The sequence below is a fragment of the Python bivittatus genome, unplaced genomic scaffold (assembly GCF_059951505.1).
Source record: "Python bivittatus isolate LINGU-HERP-01145 unplaced genomic scaffold, Pbiv_v1 ctg000700_np1212, whole genome shotgun sequence".
In the NCBI taxonomy this organism is placed as follows: domain Eukaryota; kingdom Metazoa; phylum Chordata; class Lepidosauria; order Squamata; family Pythonidae; genus Python; species Python bivittatus.
Window position 1 is genome coordinate 70,184,415 of NW_028277098.1, and position 20,921 is coordinate 70,205,335.

A 20,921-nucleotide genomic window follows, 5' to 3' on the forward strand; every position below is an offset into this window, starting at 1 on the left:
CTGCCTAAAAGAAGAGTAATTCAACAATGAAACCGATTACCCAGGAAGGTGATGACTTGAGCTCCTGACTGATGGATGTATTCAAGCAGAGCCTCCTGTCATAGAGGTTTTAATCTGGATTCCTGCACTGAGGAAGGGATTGAATTTAGCAGTTTAAAGGATACCTCCCACCTCTATGAGCTTCCATTGGTGGTGAGAATCTCTATACATTAATTTCATTACCTTAGGTAGAACCAATGACCATAACAATGTTTTGATTTGATGCAGGGACTTTATGTAAGGACGTATAAGTCCATAGTTTTGTTTGTCTGCTCAGTGTTCAAGAGGACGTCTCTTATTAACTTATAAAACATATTCTTTGAATGCATTTATAAAACAAGTGAAATACAAAAACTATAAACTTTTCAAAAGTGAAAATTAATTAATCCTAGAAGGGAGGACAGATGTTTCACATCATCACAGGGTCATCTAACTGGGGGTGGTGGTGGTAAGAGAAGTTATTTCCCCCAAGAATGATCCTTTGAGAATGTTATAGGCTTGTTTAAAAAAATAAGGCTGGTGTTGATATCTTTTGCCTTGTGAAAGGAAAAACATATGACTTGTCTATGGAAGAAATTTTCAGTGAAAAACATGTGTGAAGGACAGGAATTAATCTCTCCCCATGAAGTATATAGTGGCTTCATATCCAACTGCAGCCTACATGACTGAATTTATTAAAACAAAATAAATTACAAAAAGAATTAAGGAAAGACAAATTGCCGAATGATGAGATTTCTAGTAATAAAATTTGGGTTTTCTTGCCGCCAATGCAGCAATGACGTCCAGTGTTGGACGTCAAACATTGTTTGACGTCCAACCTTGGCAGCAAGAAAATGGACATCCAACATTGTTTCTGTTATGTTGTTCTTGATATTGTGCAGATGTGGATTTCTTAACTCTAGAGAGCCAATATACCCAGCCAAAGCTTCCAGCCTTCACACTTCATACATTTCCTACTGGCTGTTTCTGAGCATACAAAGATGAGAGAGTTGCCAGAGAATGTGGAAGTTTATGGGATGGTGCCAGTGATGGTTGTTGTTGTTATCGAAGAAAAATTATTTTTATACAGTAATACTTGACATGGAACTTACCCATATAAAAATATTCTGGGGAGTCCTCATCAGTTGCTAAATCTCTTATTATGTTTCCAAACCGCAGCCATAGCCCAAATGCGACAACAGCTGAACCTGCCAACTGTAAAAGCAAAACAAAACCCCAAAGGTTAAGTGCTAAAGAAAGATGGGTGATGAGCACAGAAAAAGCTGCAAACAGTTCCTTGTTCTTCCTGGAAACTCCCGCAGCCACTATTCCAGGGCCCCATCAGCCCCCTACAGAATACAGACGGTGAATGCCATTCACACACCAGGATCATGCTTTTGCCTACACCAGGGTTTTTTAACCTTTTTGGGCCAAAGACCCCTTTGAGAGTTTGATGAAACTTATGGACCCTTTCTCATAAAAATGTACTCACTGTATATACTCGCGGATAAGCCCATCTGCGGATAAGCCAACCCTCAAAATGTTCATATGTTTTAATTTTCACAATTGGCTTATCTGCAGGTAATCCACAGATTATCCATTTTTCATGGCATTTGGGTTAAAAATTTGAGGGTCAGTTTATCCGTGGATGGGGTTCTACCTGAATATATACGGGATATATGGGTACTTTTAAAATGTATTACCATATACACTTGTAGATAAACCAACCTGTGGATAAGCCAAACCACTTTCTGGGGTGCATTTTGGCACCTAAAATTCTTGGTTTATTTGCAAGTATATATGGTAAATGCATAAAATAAAGTTCATAGTTTAAGATTATATTACAAAGGAAACCAATTATGCTCAAACTATTAAAATATTTTTAAAAATGACAAATATGTAATACAATAGTGTGTCTGCTTCTTTATTAATCCATTTACTGAATACCAAGACAATACCCTTTCCAAGGGATAACAGTTTTAGGTAATGAGATTTATTGAAGTTAACAAACATTTTTGGAGTGTAGAGGCCATAAATTACTTTCATTCACCCATTATTGAATGAAAAACTAGATTTCAGTTACAGCTTAGTGAACATAAAGCTGTAATTTTTTCCCCAAGTTCAAAGACCCCCTGAAATCTTTCCACAGATCCCCAAGTTACGAACCCCTGGTCTATGCCCCAAATTATTGATCCATATAACTAAACTCATTGTTCCCTTTAGCTATATAATCTGTTCTCACAGAAATTCACACAAACTCAGGGGAAGACAATTATGCAGAAACTACTGTGTTCACTTCTCATTGGATAAAAACAGGTGACAACTACCCCTCTGTTGCCCCTATCCTCAAACAGATTTTCTGTATTTTTCTTTTAAAACAGTGAAGCATATATGCATTTAATAGGATAAAAGTATGTGCTGCAAAATGAAAAATGGCAACCAATCCACCTCAAACTGTTTAAGCATATTGTAAAAGTGAGAAGAACCTCGGCTAATGCTGCTGCTGCTGCTATTATTATGATTATTATGAAGAGGAGGAGGAAGATACGGAGTTCTGATTTGCAAATTTATACACATCTCAAGGCCATCTGCACCTGAAAAATATTCTGGCATTTGTTAAGTGACGCTAGAACCTGTGACAAGCAGTGTACAAAACTCTTGAATGATTTTCTCTCTCTATTATGTTCCAAAATTCTTTACCACATTTTCATTCTGCTTCATAAGCAGTCTTATCCAGTTTGGGGAGGCTGAGATTTAATCTAAGGCTTCTGGAGAGCATCACTTTCTTTGGGCAAAGTCTCGCTATCTAAATCTTGCTTCTTCCAAGAAAGGTGCTTCTTTCCTGGGCCAGAAACTGTTACAGTTACCTCGCCTTCTACAAAGTGAGAAGACCAGATGTCAAGCTCATTACTAGCAGGAAAAAGCCATAAACACATTTTTAAAGACAGGTAACATTCTTACATTAAAAACCCTGTCACGCTCAGTTTGGAATAACAACAATTGGTTTTACTAACTGGGGGAAGCTAAATTGTATCTTGGAAATGGTAGCATTGTAAAAATTGGATATTCAACTGGTCATTCTTCTGCTGTTAGGGGGAAAACGCTAATAAGTCTTAACAGTTTGTTCTTGTGTGGAAGATGATTATTTTGGTCTGTCCCACTCCCCCCGCCAGGCCTGGCCCACTTTGCCTGGATAAAGAAGAAACTCAACATCTTGCAATGATTTTAAGCAACTTCAGCTAGTTTAATAATTTTGTTTATTTACAGTCCAAGACCAAGTCACAGAATTTAAAAATACAGCACACCATTAATACATGCATAAGTAACAGCACATACATATAGAAAAGGAAGAAACCTATAAAGTTAATAATTCATTGAAGGCACCAAATGGTTTCTTTAAGCTAAGGCTATAAATACAAATTTTGCTCCAACACAGAGGTTGAGTCTGTTTCAAACATCCTTTTAAAGTGCCCACTGTACTTGCACTGGCGATCAGAGCTAATACCCCCGCTCTTGAGTCTGATACACTCCACTCATGAAGAGGAGATTGAAGTATTCTTAGTAAATGATCAATATCAGGTGTTTCAAAGTTTAATAAAGGTATTGCCTTTATGGGTTTTTCTTTCTCATGATCAACATGGCTAGCTTTGCTTTTTTTATTTTGCTAGGAAAGCCCAGGCAATCCTTTGATTATCCTAAAGACTTGAGACAGAGAACATGCCTCTTCCAATCAAATGGAAGGGGGGTGGGGGGCGAGAGAGAGAGAGAGAGAGAGAGAGAGGGGGGGGGAAAAGGCAATCCCATTTTCCCTCATGGCACAGGGTGACTGAACAAGAAACAATGGCTCGTGCTTTTGCAAGGCCAAACAACACACCGCTTTGTGCTGCTACTGGAGTCCCAGCTGCAGCTGAGTGACACCACCTTCACAAATCTGTACTTCTTATGTACAATTAACAGAAAGGTTTAAAGTGGATAATAAAAGATTTTATGGTTTTGAACAAAATAAGACTGAGTTTAAAATAGTATTATGTACTAATGATGAACATGTTATTGCTAAAATGTATAAACTTTTGCTGAAATATGAGACAGAAGAACAAGTGAAAGAACTATGATAACATGGGCTAAAAATGTTGGCTATAATATACAAATGGGGACCAATGGGAAAATATGTGGTTGAAAGGATTGAAATTTACATTATGTTCTAGCCCTAAAGAGAATTTTTATAAAATGATATCTTATTAGTATCTGTCACCAGAGAAATTGTCTAGAAAGTATAAAGGTGCTTTGAATCTTTGCTGGAAATGTGAACATGGAGGGATATTATATAATGTTTGGTGGGTGTGTAAAAAAGCCCCCGCAAATTGGATACAAATACATGCATTAATTCAGAAGATTTTAAAGGTTAAAGTACAACTGAAATCAGAGACTTTTTTGGGGGGACTAATGGACAAGCGATTAGAAAAAAGTCATGGAACTTTGTTTTTATATATGACACCTGCAGCGAGACTATTATATACTTAAAAGTGGAAAGGTTTGATGCTACCTACAATGGAGGATTGGTTGGTGAAGATGACGGAACTTGAGGAGATGGCTAAATTAATCTCATTCATCAGGAAAAAAACCCAATATATTTATGGTTGACTGGAAATCTCTTACAGACTTTTTGTATAAAATGGAAAAAATGCACTTATGATTTGTGGTTTTGATGATTAGAGAAAAATGGATAATAGAAAAAAGTGAGCTTTTTTTGAAATCATAGAGTAAGAGATAATTTTGTAATTGTACTTATACTTGCTGCAAGGGAAATTGGAAGCTTCTTTTTTCTATTTTTTCTGTTTTACTTTTTTTCTGTACTTTTGCTTTTTTTTCTCTCTTCTTTCCTTCCTTTCCTGTTTCTACTCTCTGTTACTTTGTGTTAGTTTTTACGTGCTTTGTAAAACTTTTAATAAAAAAATCTATAAAGAAAACCAAATCTATACTTCTTTACATTGCAGTAGAGTTAGTTGTGTCTCACCCCTTTGAGAGAGGATGGCACTACTCTCTGAGGTAGGGATGGGCCTATATCAAGCTTGGAATATGCCCTTTTATTTTTACTGGGTTGATAGAGGTACAGGATCACTGGCTCTATCTGGAGGCCAGGAACACATGATGTCATCCTCCAGAGCCCACCGGGAGATGGCCTCTACCAGATTTTTCCTTCTATGCATCAAAAGTAGTGTTTTCTGACTTGTGCCAGCAAAGCAGTGCAGTCTGGCTCGCCCACTGCACTTCGTTCCATTATAGGCAAATGCTACCACTCCAGTTGACTGTTATGTGCTGTGGCAGGAAATCCCTTGCCTCCCACTGCTGTCCCCCAAGGCCATTTTATTGTGGATTGCTGGATTGCCTGACCCCTCTTGGATGGACCCAACTGGTGAGCCTTTTTTTTCTTCCTTGTTTCATTTCACCTCAAGCTTTTTGTGCAAGCTGGTGACTGGTGGACAACTTGATACAACTTGTACAATCTGGTTCAAGCTGTAGAATGGTGAAAGGGTATACTTAAAAAAAAAAAAAGTTCAGAGTTGGATAATGAAAGACTGACTTCTCTTTTCTTACAAGATCACTGATGGAACAGTGAAAATGTGGTCCTTCCTCCTCCCTCCCCTTTTAGCCCAAATGACCAGAAGAAAGGTAAAACAGTGGTTTTCTATTTCTTTTTCACAGATCTACTAGTAGACATACCAGACAGGAAAGCATCAAGCATGAGGGGGAGTCAGTGGATAGGGGCTTATACAACAGGTGTATCAATGAAAACACATGTCCTTAAAGCCCCTCCACAGGGAAAAAAGTGATTAGGGCCTGCTTCCTTGGCACAGGTGGGGGATGGAGCAAAGAAGCAGGAGAATCCACTGATTGGGGGCCATGATAAGAGCAGTCTGGACAGAACACGTAGTCATCACTGTGGCTAAAGTGGAGAAAGGAGATGAAATCTGAAAAGCAATTTCTTAAGCTGGCTTCATTTCCGGCTGGTTTATGAATGGTTTGCACCTCTTTCGCATATGAAACCATTCCTGATTTTCCCTAAGGTTTCTTCATTTCAGCAGTCCAATTTATAGGTTTATACATTTTTATAGTTTTTGTTTTACAATATTTGATTAGGCATCACAAATCCTTGTTGATCCAGATCTACCAGTACTTCATGATCTTCTTTCTGCCCACTAAAGTATAGGGACCTCATTTTTTCCACACAAACCAGAGCACTTTAATTGCATCAAGTACATTGTTTGAATTGTAGTTATTCCTTGAGAAACAATATATAATTTTCCAAAATATCCAAAACAGAAATGTGTGCTACCCTCTATAAAGCTTACCCTCAAAAGGACACAATGCTAATGGAACAATATATGTTTGAATCTGAAATAGGCTTGTTGGCCTATTCAGGCAGAACTCTGTTTTGGAGAGCTAAGCTTTTCTAATGCCTTCAAAAGAGACTTCTACTTTTCCCCAGTGATGTGATTACTAATTCCCGGAGTGCAGTCAAAAAAATCCCAAATCCCTCAACTGCAACTTAATATGTTTATTTTGTTTGTAAGAACAGAACCCCTTGGTGGCTAGACACCCAAACATACCTGTTTTACAAGCAGCAAAGTTGCCTAAATGAATTATTATAACTTCTCACACAACACTATGGTTCTTTCACACTCTGCTGCACTGAGGAATTACTAAGCTCTAAAGGCAACTAGAGCTTCCCTACTGTGCAAGTCATTTTGTCTGGCACAGGGAGGTTTTGATAGTAAATCATATCTGAGGGAATCCTTGTCATGGAAAACTGCAAGCAAGTTGCTGAGAATATATCTGTAACAGAATCAACCTTTGCCAAGCACTACATTGAAAGTACTGACTTTCAGATTTCACAGGAAAATGAGTGGTTTATTCATTTAATGATTCCAATCACCACAATTCTCACAGGACCCTACCAAGGCAAATATGTGGTCCATTTAAGTGCAGCAGACTATTAAACCTCATCTCTTAAGGCAGTGTTTTTCAACCTTGGCAACTTTAAGATGTGTGGATTTCAACTCCCAGAATTCCCTAGCCAGCATGTCTTAAGATCTGAGATGTGAAGATTCTCCTTCTTTCAATACAGGCCTTTCCTTACAAACACCCTCAAGCAGATTTTTGCTTCAGTCTTCCCATTAATACAGTGAAATAGAGATCAAAATAGTTAGATTAGTAGAAAAGAGCTCATTTCCCTCACACAGTCCAATTATTCCTCTTTGTGATAGGCAACCTATATATTTTTGTTTCTTTTTAAACTAGCCAAATCTCTCACCCAAAGCCCTGTTTTCTATTAAAGGTTTAGGCACAATCTCTTCACTCTCATTCCACCACTCCCAGCATCCTGCACACCAACTGCAACTAACTTTATGTGTAATGCCTTTTCTTCAAGTTTCCCAGTGCAACATGCAAGGGTTCCCTCCCCCTCATATTTTATCCCCACAAAAAGCTGATGTAAAGTGAGATATTGGCTTATCCAAGGGAACCCAGGTGATGTACTGAAATTGGTATTTCCAATCTTAGCCAATTATTCTAACCATTGTGCCCCCTCTCTCCCCCTCTCTTTCTCATCCCCCCCTACACACACGCACAGAACAGCTGTGAAGCTAACTAAGTAGTACACTTAGAGAAGTCAAATTTGGCCCTGCAAAGGCCTTCTGTTACAAATATCCCTATTCATACATTTGGAACATTTTTAAAAATCATACAGCAATATTTTTTCTAGACCTTTATTACTTATTTTATAGAAACTATTTTGCTACATCCTATTTAGAACAATTTGTCCTGCCTGCCTCTCAGCTAATTTGCACAATTAACCTACTTAATCTAAGAACATGCTTGGAAGAGAAAGAATTTGCAAATAGCGAAGGATTCCCTTCACATCATCACAGATCCAACAAAAAACAAACATCCCCTACAGCAGTTTCATTAGTGTATTCTTAGAGAACCTGAGGAATCAGCAGGGGCTAAACTCCCTTTTCTGGTAGGCTTTTCTACAAACTCAGTCAGTGTACAAGTGCTCTGGGCATGCATTAAGGGAGGCTGGTTACATGTCCAGGCATGTCCAGAGCAATTACTCTAGCATGTGCAGACATGTAATTAACCTTCTTCACATGTGTGCAATCCTTATGAAGGCGTATCTCTGCTCAGTTGCAGACATGTAGTTAAACAGGAGTTGAAAACTTTTACTAGCTTTAATTTTTCTTCAGAAAGGCTCAAAAGAGGGAATGTTGCTATGTTCATTTTTTTCATTTAAGGCAGAGTGTGTGTGTGTGTGTATGTGTGTTTCTAATTACAGTTTGTAAAATATGTCTTTAACTTTCAGAAAAGGAAAAAAGCAGTCTGTAGTTTAAAACATCTTCCCCCCTGTATTTAAAGTAGTGTGTGTGCCTGTGTTTCCAGTTAAATTTTGCAAAAACATGTGTCTTTAACTTTCAGAAAAGAGTAGATTGAAATGTTCTTTTCCCCTTCTTTTAAGGCACTGATTTTAAAACAGTATAACTTTAAAATATAACTTTGTTAGGGCTTTATTTCAAAAGAGCACAAAACAGGGTTAATATTACCTGTGGATGACATATTCAAGGGGAGAGTTATGTTTATCATTAACTTTAGGGCAGCTTTAATGAGATTAATTAGGGTTCAAGACCTAGCCAAAAAAGAATCAAGGCTGTAGCTTAAATTTTTTTTCATGCATTTCAGACACTAATTTTAAAAACTCAACAAGAATAAAACTTTATTAGAGCCTTATTTATTATAAAAGTACATAAAGTAGGGCTTGCTTAAAAATATAAGCTTTCAATACAGTCAAGCCCTAAGGTTACTAGAGGAGTAATCCAGTGGAGAGTTAGCTTAATCATTAATTTTAGGGCTGGCAAACAGCCTTTTCTTGATGGGATTAGGCAACATGTCATATCCAGTAGGGCATATGACCTGGTGAAATCGTCATCACGTGGACTTTATTTTGATGATGTCACTGCTCAAACAAACAGATAAGCTCTGTACATTAAAAACTACTCAGGAATATAGTTTTAGAGAGGAAAAGTAAATTATATCTCAGCCCTATTAGTATCTCTTGATTGAGAGATGGGCGGCTATATAAATATGATAAATAAATAAATAATCTCTCTTGGTGTATTATTAATTTTATTATTTGCCATCAAGTTGTTGTGGACTCTTAGCAAACATACAGATAGATTTTCTCCATGATGATCTATCCCTAACCTGGTCTTCAGGTCTTCCAATTGTGCACTCATTGCCGCTGCAGCCTAGTCCATCCCCTTGCTGCTGGTCATCCTCTTCTCCTTCTTTCCACCTTTCCCAGCATTATGGAGTTCTCCAGAGAGCTAGGTCTTCACATAATGTGTCTGAAGTAGGATAATCTGAGCCTGGTCATTTGTGCGTCAAGTGAGAAATCTGGGTTGATTTGTTTAATGATCCATTGGTTTGTTTTCTTGGTGTCCATGGTGTTCTCAGGAGTCTTTTCGAACACCAAAGCTCAAAAGCATCAATATTCTTCCTATCCTGTCTCTTCAATTACCAACTTTCACTTCCATAGAGTGTTACAGGGAATACCATGGCTTGCACGATTCTGATCTTTTGGTGCAACCTCAGGCTAATTAAAAGCAAACATTTGAAAAAACAATCCTTGTGTGCCAGGCAGAGACAAAGGGGGCATGCCAAGTCATACACACTCAAAAGCAGCACTTTGGATCTGGAGGCAAAAAGATTCTTTGGAGCACATGGGGATATAAATGTAGAACCTGTCTGCAGCTCCTTAAATAAGATGCATCTTTTCCTGGAATCATATGGCTGCTGCAGTGTTATCCTGGGAAAGGAAATGGTCAATATAAGGAGTTACACATTGGTGCTATGTGTGGGCTCCCACACACTCCAGGGTAACTTTTTTGCTTTTGAATCCAAATACAACACAACAACAATATGAAGAGGGAGTATATTAAAAAGAAATAATAATGTTTAGTTAAAAACCACAGTTCAGGTTTGTCTCAGTGGAGAGAGAAAAGGCACTGTAGAAGAATGTACTTCATTAGATCATAAGCCAACAGGATGCAGGCATCCTACCATTCAGACATAACTCTAAGGCATACTGTAACTTTCTAACAGCAAAAATAGGAACAATAAATTTACACAATCATATACTTTGGAATATGCAAAACATTCCAAACCCTAGTCCTGATAATTTGGACCAGTATAGTCATGCCTAACACAATTGCATTGAAGGGCAGCTGAACCCAAGAGAGAATGATTTGTCTAACACTGCATCGTGGTTATTAAAAAGCAATTGTACAGATAGTCCTTGCTTAACAACCTTAATTGGGACTGGAATTTCCATAGTTAAGTGATATAGTTGTTAGGCGAAACATGTGACCACACCACTTAGCAATGGCAGTTTTGGTAGTCCTGGTTGTGATCATTAGGCCAGGACCATGCTGTTGTTAAGCAAGGACCTCATGCTTTTCCTGCCCTGCCACACTCGCCTCCACTTCAACTCCCCCACCCGCCTATCTCCTCCCACCTCTGCCCTTTTGGCCGCCCTGCGCTCTGTTGCCCCTACTGCCCTGTGCTCCGCTCTGTACCCCACCGCCCTGTGCTCTGCCGCCCCTAGTGGTGGTAGTCTAATTACCAACCCTGAGTAGAACTTCTTCCAATGACACCGCTCTATCACCAAATGCTCTCCTGCAGCCTTGCAGAAGGTCAGGAGGGAGAGTTATGGCACCAATCCTAAAATGCTGCCCACTTTTTTGAATACACCACATGAACCAGGCCATCACATGAAGATATCATATAATCTTTTTGTCTGGACATAACATGTGATGTTAGCACAGCAACTGTGTTTTGTTAACCCTGGTTTAGTAAGTTGTGTGACGCCCTCCCCCCCAGAATAAGGGGCTCAATGGTTATGGTTATGTTTATATGCGAAAGGTTCAACACTTCTGGTTTTAAAAAAAAGAATTTGCCATTGTCTCACAGATGGCCTACGGTGCTTACGTATAACACCCCACCCCAAAACAACTATCAGGGTACATGTAGCATGGAGAAAAAGTGCATAAGGGCAAAAACATTACTATCTATCTTACATCTATATCATTATGTAATTATAATGATAAATAATATGCATGTGTCTGATGCTCTAGGTCCGTCACAGTTTTAAATAAACTGGCAGATATTAAAATGCTGTATCATATACAATACTGACATCAAGATAACATATTCTAAGAATTGAATATTGATTCCTATAAAATAAGGAATAACAAACTGCCAAGAAACAGCTGCTGTCTTTGTGGTTTTGCTACTCCACCCAATCCTGTATAAACCCAATCTTCACTCTTTGCCCATGGATACAACTCTAATACTAAAAGCAGTTTAACCCAGCCTTTTCTGCAAAGAAAAGGCATATAAGCCCTGACAATGGGCTAGGAAAGTATTTGGATATCTTTTCCTTCAGGTCTTCAGGTATAAGAAAACAATAAAAAATATCTTCTCCCTTGGTGATGTGCTAGAAATCTTTGGGCATCAAAACAATAGCTCATTCGTTCATTCATTTCCCAGAGTCTTAAATGTTTTTGTTAGGAAGCTATGGGTGGCCCATTCTGATAACAGGCCAAGCAGAAAGTATGAATCTGCCCTTACAATTTTTTTCTCAAAAACAAAACAAACTTGACTTGTCTAAACCTTCTTACCCCCTAGGCTTCTGAATATCACATACTGTACATCAAACAGATGCAACTTCAGCTGAGTACCCACTTCTGAAAGCCTTGCAGTTCTTCATGCACTTAAATGGGTTAAAGTCATTATTTGAAGGAGATGAAGCTGTTTTTAAAGTGATGTAATTAAAAGTTCCTTTGCCACCAAATATGTAAAGCAGATTGCTTTCAAGAACATAAGAAGAGCCCTGTTGAATTAGGTCAAGGGGTCCATCCAGTCTAACCATCCGTGTCACATTGGCTATCTACCTGCCTTTAGCAGTAACATCCCTTTTCCATAGTCACTTTCCAGCAAATAGAATTTAAAGAATGCTGCCTAAGATCAAAGCTAATAATCTTCCAGGACAGGTATGAAGATTCCAAAGCATGAGGAGATCCTCATCTCTTTCACAAATAACTCATTAATAAGCCTAATAAATGATTTGATTTACAGTAGTTTGCGGAGAGGCTCATGCAGACTGGTAATGATCTTCTCAGCACGTGTTTTGAGGTAAACAGTAGAAGCATTTGTGAGACTTCTTTTTAGAGTCAAATTCTTGTTTACCACCTACCCAGCAAGTTCACTTTTCCTACAAGCATTAATCTTGGTGGAAGAGCTCTAAGACTTAGGGTGTCTCCAGATGATGCCTGGAAATCTTCCTTGGAACTAAAATAACTTTAACCAATGCTTAAAAGGCAGAGGTGGGACTTATTCTGAATCCTAGTGTGTGATTTGTATTACTCTGCTGTTTCATAACAATTCTTGCTGAGACTTTTCTTAGGAATCCTGTTTTGAGGCGTGGTCTTTTTTTCTTTTCTACAAGAAGCAAACCTGTTCTAATAGATCTGGCTATTCTGTGGGAGGTTTTGCAGAAGTTAATGTAGAGGACAAAGGGAATGGCCTTGAAGGACAGGAGGAAGAGCTGCTACAAAGGCAACAATCAGACAAGCACAGCTTGAGTTCATTCAAAAAAATTAATTTGAGTAAACATCTCAGACAAGCCCCTCCCTAGTTCACACAAAAATAAAGTGAGGAAGTGGGGAAGCACAATCAGACTTGCAAGATTCTGTTAGTACCTGTATATCTGTTCCAATAAAAGTAAATTTAGATCTCTACGGCATTAATTTCTTAGTCTGGTCTACCTCATATGGCTACCTCTGATGCTAAGGCATTCTGGTCTAATAAGGACTGGAATCAGTGCACCAGCTGAAGCTGAACAAAAGCCCACTGACCAAGGTCTCTATCTACTTCTCAGAAGGTTGTGAGTCTAGAAAGACCCCCAGACCATGGAGCGATTATTTTGGGGGGGGTATGATTTTATCAAGAATATCCATTGAGGCTGATGTTACAAAATAACCCTGATGTTTACAGACAAAACAGCATCTCCATCTTGTCAGGAATTAGACAGTACTTGTTTCTCCCCATTTAGTCTCATTTAGTCATTTAGCTTCCAGGTTCAAGCCTTTCACTGTATCATGGCACGGACTGACAATGTACAATTGGATATCAAAATTTGGATGTCCCCAAAATTACTTGTTAGCCATGCTAACAGTTTCATTTTCCAGAAGGCTGAAGAAGAGACAAGGGGATTTCTCCTAAATTTGATCCTAATAAATAGGAAAGAGCTGGTGGAACAGGTTAAAGTAGTGGGAACATGGAGAGGAAGTCAACATTCCATCTTTAGTTGAAGATACTACAGAAAAAAAAATGGAGCTTAACCATATAGGCACAGCTAATTTAAATTTAGAGAAGTACTAGGCAGGATGCCACTGACTGAAATCCGCAGATCAAAAGGAGCACAGAAGGTTTGGGAATTCCTTAAACAGATTACTATTTATACAATGAAAAAAATAAGAGGAACAGCTTAGGAAACATTGTGAATGCATAAGGAGTTTTCAATTAAACTAAGAATTTAAAGGAGCATGCATAGGAAATAAAGATAGGTGTAATCACAAAGATGTATGAGCAAGTAACAAAGATCCGCAGAAATAAAATCAGGAAGGCTAAATCACTAAAGGATCTTGTATGGAAAACTAAACAGAACAAAGAAGGCTTTTTTGGTTATGCCAGTGGAAAAAGGAAAGAAAGGGAAGAGGTGGGCCGGCTGCTACAAGAAGGTGACAAAAAGAGGGCAGAGCTCCTCAACTTTTATTTTGAACAGTCCAAAAGTTGCTCCTTTGAAGGTATGGACACATTGCAGATTTTTTTTTTTCTTCATAAGGGGGACTTCTGATTGTAAAGTCATCAGATAGTCCCTCATGCCCTGGTCACCTCACACTTGCCTACTGCAATGCACTCTACATGGGCCTGCCCCAGAAAACCACCCGGATGCTTCAACTGGTCCAGAATGCAGTGGTGCTGGCAGCGATCTTCACAAGCTGCACTGGTTGCCAGTTAGATTCCAGATATGATTCAAGGTGCTGGTCACTACCTGTAAAGCCCTACATGGCAAAGGGCCTGCTTACTTGAGGGACCGCCTGTCTCCCTAGTATGTGCCTGGCCGACTCAATTTGGCAAGGGTGGCATGCTCTGGGTTCCACTGTTTAAACAATGCCATCTCTCAGGACACAGGAAGTGTGCCTTTTCTGTAGCAGTCCTGCCCTCTGGAATGAGGTTCCCCCTGAGATTCAAACAGCCCCCATGGTATCAGGGGTTTCAAAGGGCCGTGAAGACGTGAATCTTTGCCCAGACCTTTGGCGAGCGTGATTGAAGCCCCGTTTCCTTCTTTTTCTTTACACCCATCTTGGTTTGTTATCTCTGCTATCTTTGTTCCTTTTTGTTTTGTGTGTGTGTGTGTGTGTTTAAATGTTTTAACAATTTGCAAACTGCCCAGGGAGTTGGGTGGCATATACATTTTAATAATAATCGTCATCGTCGTCATCATCTCCCAGAATTTGCAGTAATAATCATACTGGCTGGAGAATTGAGGGAATTAAAGTCCACACATCTGAAAGTTGTCCAGGCTGGGAAACAATGAATGACAGACTTTTTAACAGAAATAGGCACATTAACCCTTTTGGTGCATGCTTCTGATCTGTTTCTATACATGCAGCCAAATCAAGTAGCATATTATTTTAGCGTTTCTCCATTCTTAGAATTCCTTGCTGCTAGAAAACAAGCCCACTACAGAAAAATTCTACAGTAGCTCTTTCCTTCCTGTATTAGTATGCTACATGAAGTGAATTGGTTTGACTTGGTTTTGAGAATAAAAGGAAAACAAAAATGAAAAACAAACTGAAAAAAAACAAAAGGGATTATAGAGCAAATCATTCATCCCAACTTTAAGCACATAATTAAACCTTGACCATATGAAATAATTGATTACAGAGCCAGTTCATAAAAGGAAAAGGAAAACACATTGTCGATTCAAGGTTTTTCCAACATTGAAGAGTTACTTTGTTGAATTAATCCCTTTTTAATAACATAACATTTAATGACCCTTGGCCGCTGATCGATTAATCTGGGATTTTCCAACTTTTTATTTTGAAGTTCTTGCAAATAACTAATACCCATGTTAGCAGTACTTTCATTGTTTATTTGAAAAATACTGTATGCTTAGAATGATCCAAAACATGTTCTACCCATTTTGCAACCGTAAGCAATCAAAATTCCTCTTGCATTAATTCAGATGTTTTAAAAGCTCAACTGGCAATAAGCTGATATAAAGTATTAATGCCTCTGCTTGGCCACAGCTTCCAAGAAAACACAAAGGGGGGGAAAAAACTGTGATTTTCAAATTAGGAGCCGAGCCCCTGCCATGTTATCAGATTGGCCACAGAATAAGTTTCTGATTGTTTTCATAGTACAAAGTTCTTCTCCATGCTATTACAACAGTCTTACTGTAACACAATGTCAACCACAATTCAATGGTATGTTTTCCTCCTGTCCACACTGCTGTGATGTAATAAGATCAAGCTGAGCAGTCATTTTCCATGTGCTTGTTTAATGGGGTATCACATCCCACCTACCACTCACAGTTTGAACTTAAGAGTCTTCTTGCATTGAGCAAGGCTTTTCAAAGAATGAAGGAAATGACCAATTCCTTGCTTTACTCCCATATTTCCTCTCTGCAGACACTTATTTCAAAGGAGATGTTAAAAAGGAAAGCACTGGGTTTTCAGAGGGACAGCACTGTTTGTCTCTAAAAGCAGAAACAACATAGTGTCTTGGGTACCTTAATGATAAACAAACTGATGATGGTGTAAGGCAGTGTTGTCCAAACTTGGCCACTTTAAGATGAGTGGACTTCAACTCCCAGAATTCCCCAGCCAGCCATGCTGGCTGGGGAATTCTGGGAGTTGAAGTCCACTCATCTTAAAGTGGCCAAGTTTGGACAACACTGGTGTAAGGGTTTGTGATTGACATTCCACTTCATCAGATAAATGAAGCAGTTGGTGAACAGGAGAGAGGATGAATGCAAGAGCTATTGCCAAGCTTCTGAAGGGTCAAAGGAAAGAGTTTTTATTAAGAGGTAGGAAGAAATGGTACAGACTATTAGCAATTCTGCAATGAGCAAAGGATGTAATTCTGTATACGGCAGTAGCATGCAGAGCATTGGAAGACTTCACATTCTTATTTCAAAACATCAGCTTTCTGGGCCTTTTGGGTAGGACTGTAAGTTCAAAAAAATATGGAAAAGATTTGGTAAAGAACTGCAAGCCAGGAGTGCCATGCAGGATTCCCACTTGTGAGGTGCAGGATTTGGTCTATTTTTCCCTCTGCAGCAGAATAAACTCTGTATTACCTTAATTTGTACAACTAGCTGCACAAATTTAAGTCTTTGTTTAGCTTTCTACATTTGGGATGCTGTAAATGTGTGTGGGTGTGGGTGTGTATCTCTATCAAAATGAACTTTGGATAACTCCTGTTTAAGACGTAGATGCAATTGCAGCTGTCAGCTAATCTCTCCATCACAAGCCCATTTTCAAGAGGGGAAAGAAAATACAATGTATAGAGTGTATCAAAAGTCAGGCCCCATTATGTTTTATCAATTATTTTTTTCAGAGAAAACATTACTATTTTTAGGAATGTTCAAAGGCCACGCATCAAATGAGTAAGGAAGTATTTAGAAGAAAATGGCAGCCAATTTGAACATGTAATGTTCAACCATTATGTAATAAATGGTTTATGGGGCCTGACTTTTGGTATACCCTGTATATGCTCATGTAGTATTTCCTTTGAGATATTAGGAAGAAGGTTTGCATGAACATTCAGGGCGCCCTTCTTTGTTGAATCAAATCTAATTATCTACTTTTTGAAGGATAAGAAGGTAACGAAGGTAATGCAGGCTTGCATTAGTTTACCTGTGACAAAATTCAGATTTTTTTCTGGATATGGATGTTTGCTTTTAATCAGATACCTAGCTTTACAAGTACATGAATATTAAGGCTGCAGTCCTATGTAAATGAAAGTGTCCCTTTGAATTAAGCAGGGCGTATATTTGAGTAGACATGCACAACAATACTCCGTCAGCCTCCAATTTCCCTATTTACTGCACTGAACACTGACATGATGCAAAGAACCAAAATCAGTGCCCCCAAATCTAAGTATATAATAGAAGAGTCACGCTGGGCAAGTGCATATTTATGAAATCCATGTTTATGTAACCACGAATGTGAGCCCAGATTTATGAATTCAATAGTGCCTTATGAATAGTTTGTTTTTGTTTCTCTTTAAATTAGTGATTAGCTGCACTGTTTAAGCACAGAAAGCCACATAGCTGAGACCATGTTGATAGGAAAGAGTGCCAAGGATTAACAAATGCGCCCCATTGTGGTTGTTTATTTCCTTTGTTGTTTCTATGGTTTCAGTGAAGAGGGTTTTTTTTTTCTATTGATGGTTGATACTAGTGTGAGATAAGTTCAACGAATACACAAGTTATAGAGTACTAGCAATTAAAGTGATGTTCATTTTCTCTTCTATTGATGTTCCTTTCTTCAGAATTGGGGACAAAAAGAAGGATGTCTCTTTATTAATGGAAACAGTCTGATGAGATACATCAAAGCACTGGATTCTTTCAGCTCATTAGAACATTTCAGAAGCTTAATTCCAACACTTAACGAGATTAAAAGCAAATGTATGTTAATTATATAGCTTAAAATGAACTCAGCCTCTATGATTATTCCTCTACTCTGTGAATACAGCTGCTGAAATTAACAGCTACTTATAAGAAATATGATCGCAAAGCTGGAGGCAGAATATTAGTCCACAGAACACATGATTCTTGAAAAAGACTGTTGCTATCCCCCAAAGCAAATCAGTGATAACAGAACTTGATTGCAGATTATAAATTAAAGATGTTATCTAGGGACTGAATAAAGACTATCAGCTGACATCAGTCAAGGAAAGAACCTTGCATGCTTATTCCCTTCCTTCACATCAGAAACCTTTTTCAATTTCAAAAAAGAAAGCCACTCGACAAAAACAATCTGAAATTTCAGTTGAAAAAATGCTGAAATCTTAGCTAATATGGGTGGGTCAAAAAAGTCAAGATGGTGGCCACATGATCAAAGCCCTACCCCCCCCCTTTTTACTGCATTGCATTTGATGTATATCAACAAGAGGCATGACTTTGATTGTGCAGTTGTGGCTGCCATTTTGACTTTTCTGACCCCTTACATATATCCTTGTTTAACAGAGATGTCCTGGACAAGAAAGTATAGTAGTAAAAGGCAAAATATAATCTTTACAATAAATCATTGTGTACTAGGACAGCCTTCCATTCCTGCCCATCCCTGAAGTTTTAAACCATAACTCCCATCATTCCCATAGAGCACTGCCTTAGAATAAGGCTACCAGCCTGGGTTAGTATCATTTAAGGAAAAAGCAGATCACAGAAAGAACCACTAAGCTGATATATTGTGGTTTGGTTTCCTTGCAGTGTTTTAACCAACACTTAGATGCAACATTTAAAACTTGTAATGTGGTTTTTGACCAACTTCAAATAAGAGGAAGAGGAATCCTCTACTTCAGTACTTTGGGAGCACACGGTTATTGGGAGAAGGTCTTGGCAGGGTGATATACGCATCCTGGGGCTGCGAGGATGAAACTACTGTTAATGCACCCAGATTCCTGGCAGTCACCTCTTCCGAACTGGTAACCACTCCAGCGCCCAGCATCCTAGGCAGCCTCTTCCTGTCCTGGCTGAGGAGGGTTGGAGATGTCACCAAAGACATCGGGAGGACATCAGATGAAAGAAGGTGACTTTTGGCATCACACGGGACACTGTATGTGATCCCGGGTGTCGCTAGTCGCTGAGGAAGGCCACTGCACACCTCAGCTTCATCATACATGCACGCTCATTTCCTGGTAGCCCTATAGCTTGCATGCGCAACAGCTACCGCAGAGAGAGAGACCACCGAAGTGGGGCTCCAACACGACAACACGCCTGCCTCTCCCAACGGACACACGTCCACTCATTTATTCCGTCCTGAACCCCCAGGCGTCTCGGGGCGACCCAGAGAAGCGGCCGAGGGATGCTCCGAGGCTCCCACATCGCTCGCCTTTGTTTTTCTCGTTTCGGACTAGCCACCCAAAGGCGTCGCGCCGTGGGACTATCGCGCGGGAAAGGACGCTGGCGGCAGGGAGGAGCGGGAATTCGCGGGATGGGACGGCGCGCGGTACCGGCGCACGGACAGCGCCGAGCAGGTAAGCCCGATCAGCAAGCGCCCCTACGCGGAGGAAGAGCCCGGCAAGAGATCGTCGCCTCCAACCACCACCCACCCGGCATCCTGATCCCTCAGCCCTCGATCGCCTTCTGCTCCTCCGTCCCCGCACTGACCCAGAAGATGAAGTTGAAAAGGAAGAGCAGGAACTTGACGCAGCGCATCCCTCCTTGCACTCTCCCCATGGCAGCGGCGGGTCTTGCTCGCCTGCTCTCTTCCTCCTCCTGCAGCAGCAAGAGGAGCAGCACCACCGATTCTTCTCGCCGAGAAGCCGCGGGCAGCCGCCTTTACCGCTTGCCGCTTTCCAGCCGGGAGGGCGCAGGGGCGGAGCCTGCGGGGAGGAGCTGCGTTTGTTTGGGGCCCTTTCACCTTCCGCTCCCAACGGAGACTCCGCCGGGACTCGGCTTTTAGTGTAAGAAGGGCTCGAGGGTGCCGAAGGACGTGCCAGCCTTTTTCTTTTGTCCTAACTGAGACGGGACGAGACGAGACGAGACGAGACGAGATGCTCTTTGGCGGGATTCTTATCCACGCTGAGGCATAATTCTGCTCTTGGAAACCGCTTCCAAGATTACATTTTGGCACCAGTTTCCTTCCTTCACATCACACCTCCTTTGCTGTCTTCAGGATCCGCTTCAGTCCATTGATGCTTGTCCGGGACGTATTTCTGAATAAATATGGATACCCCCGTGTCTGATAACCAGGCTGGGAATAAAAGCTACCCTGTCCACATAGCAGCTGTGTTCCCACGCAGCTGGGCCACAAGAAAGCCAACCGAGCAAAACAAATGCACCAGGTTCGTCTAGGCTGACACTCGGCAGTCTATTCAGTTCAGGGAGTCGTGCAACTCCAGAAAACCGGATTATTTAAGCAGACTGTTCACCTGTCGTGGGAACATAGACAGTAGAAGAAAGTTTGCAGCTGCAAACACGATGCTGTTCTAAGGTGCTTTTCCCGTATTAAAAATAGAAGCTCACAAAACTTCCTGCAAACAGATTTTATTTTCCTAGGGAGAAAAATTGGCTTGCAGCATTATGCACAGCATAAGAACAAGTTTTCAAGTTTTCATTTTGCACTCTAATGCTGGATAGCACTAAAAAGAAGTCACTGCCTTTACTGAGTATATTTTTTGAAAGGGGAAATGGTCTCAGCATGCAGCTGAAAATGGATTTGTATGCCTACTTGCCAAGATAATGTATTGAAGTCTGGGGCCTGATATCTAAATTAAGGCAACCATTGGAACAATCTGTTGATTTATTTAGTTCTTATAGTTAACTTTTTTTTTTTTTTTGGTGCCTTTGAGTCAGTGTTGATTCCTGGCGACTGCCTAGACAAGTCCCTGCAGTTTTTACTCTTTTGGAAGTGATTTGCCATTGCCTCCTTCCTAGGACTGAGAGAGGGTGACTGGCCCAAGGTCACCCAGCTGGCTTCATGCCCAAGGCGGGACTAGATCCCACTGTCTCCCAGGTTCTAGCCTGGTGCCTTAACCACTACACCAAATTA

General features: G+C 40.1%; 1 protein-coding gene across 1 annotated transcript in view; it reads right to left on the bottom strand.

Moving 5' to 3' along the window:
- Positions 1-20,019, bottom strand: part of TSPAN2 (tetraspanin 2) — a 55,781-nt gene extending 35,762 nt beyond the window's left edge. The window contains exons 1-2 of the mRNA XM_007428923.4: positions 19,538-20,019; positions 1,131-1,233 (exon numbers count right to left, since the gene is read on the bottom strand). Coding sequence (XP_007428985.1) covers positions 1,131-1,233; positions 19,538-19,606 — 172 coding nt within the window. The 5' untranslated portion in view covers positions 19,607-20,019. The remainder of the gene's footprint in view (positions 1-1,130; positions 1,234-19,537) is intronic.
- Between the last annotated feature and the right edge of the window lie 902 nt (positions 20,020-20,921).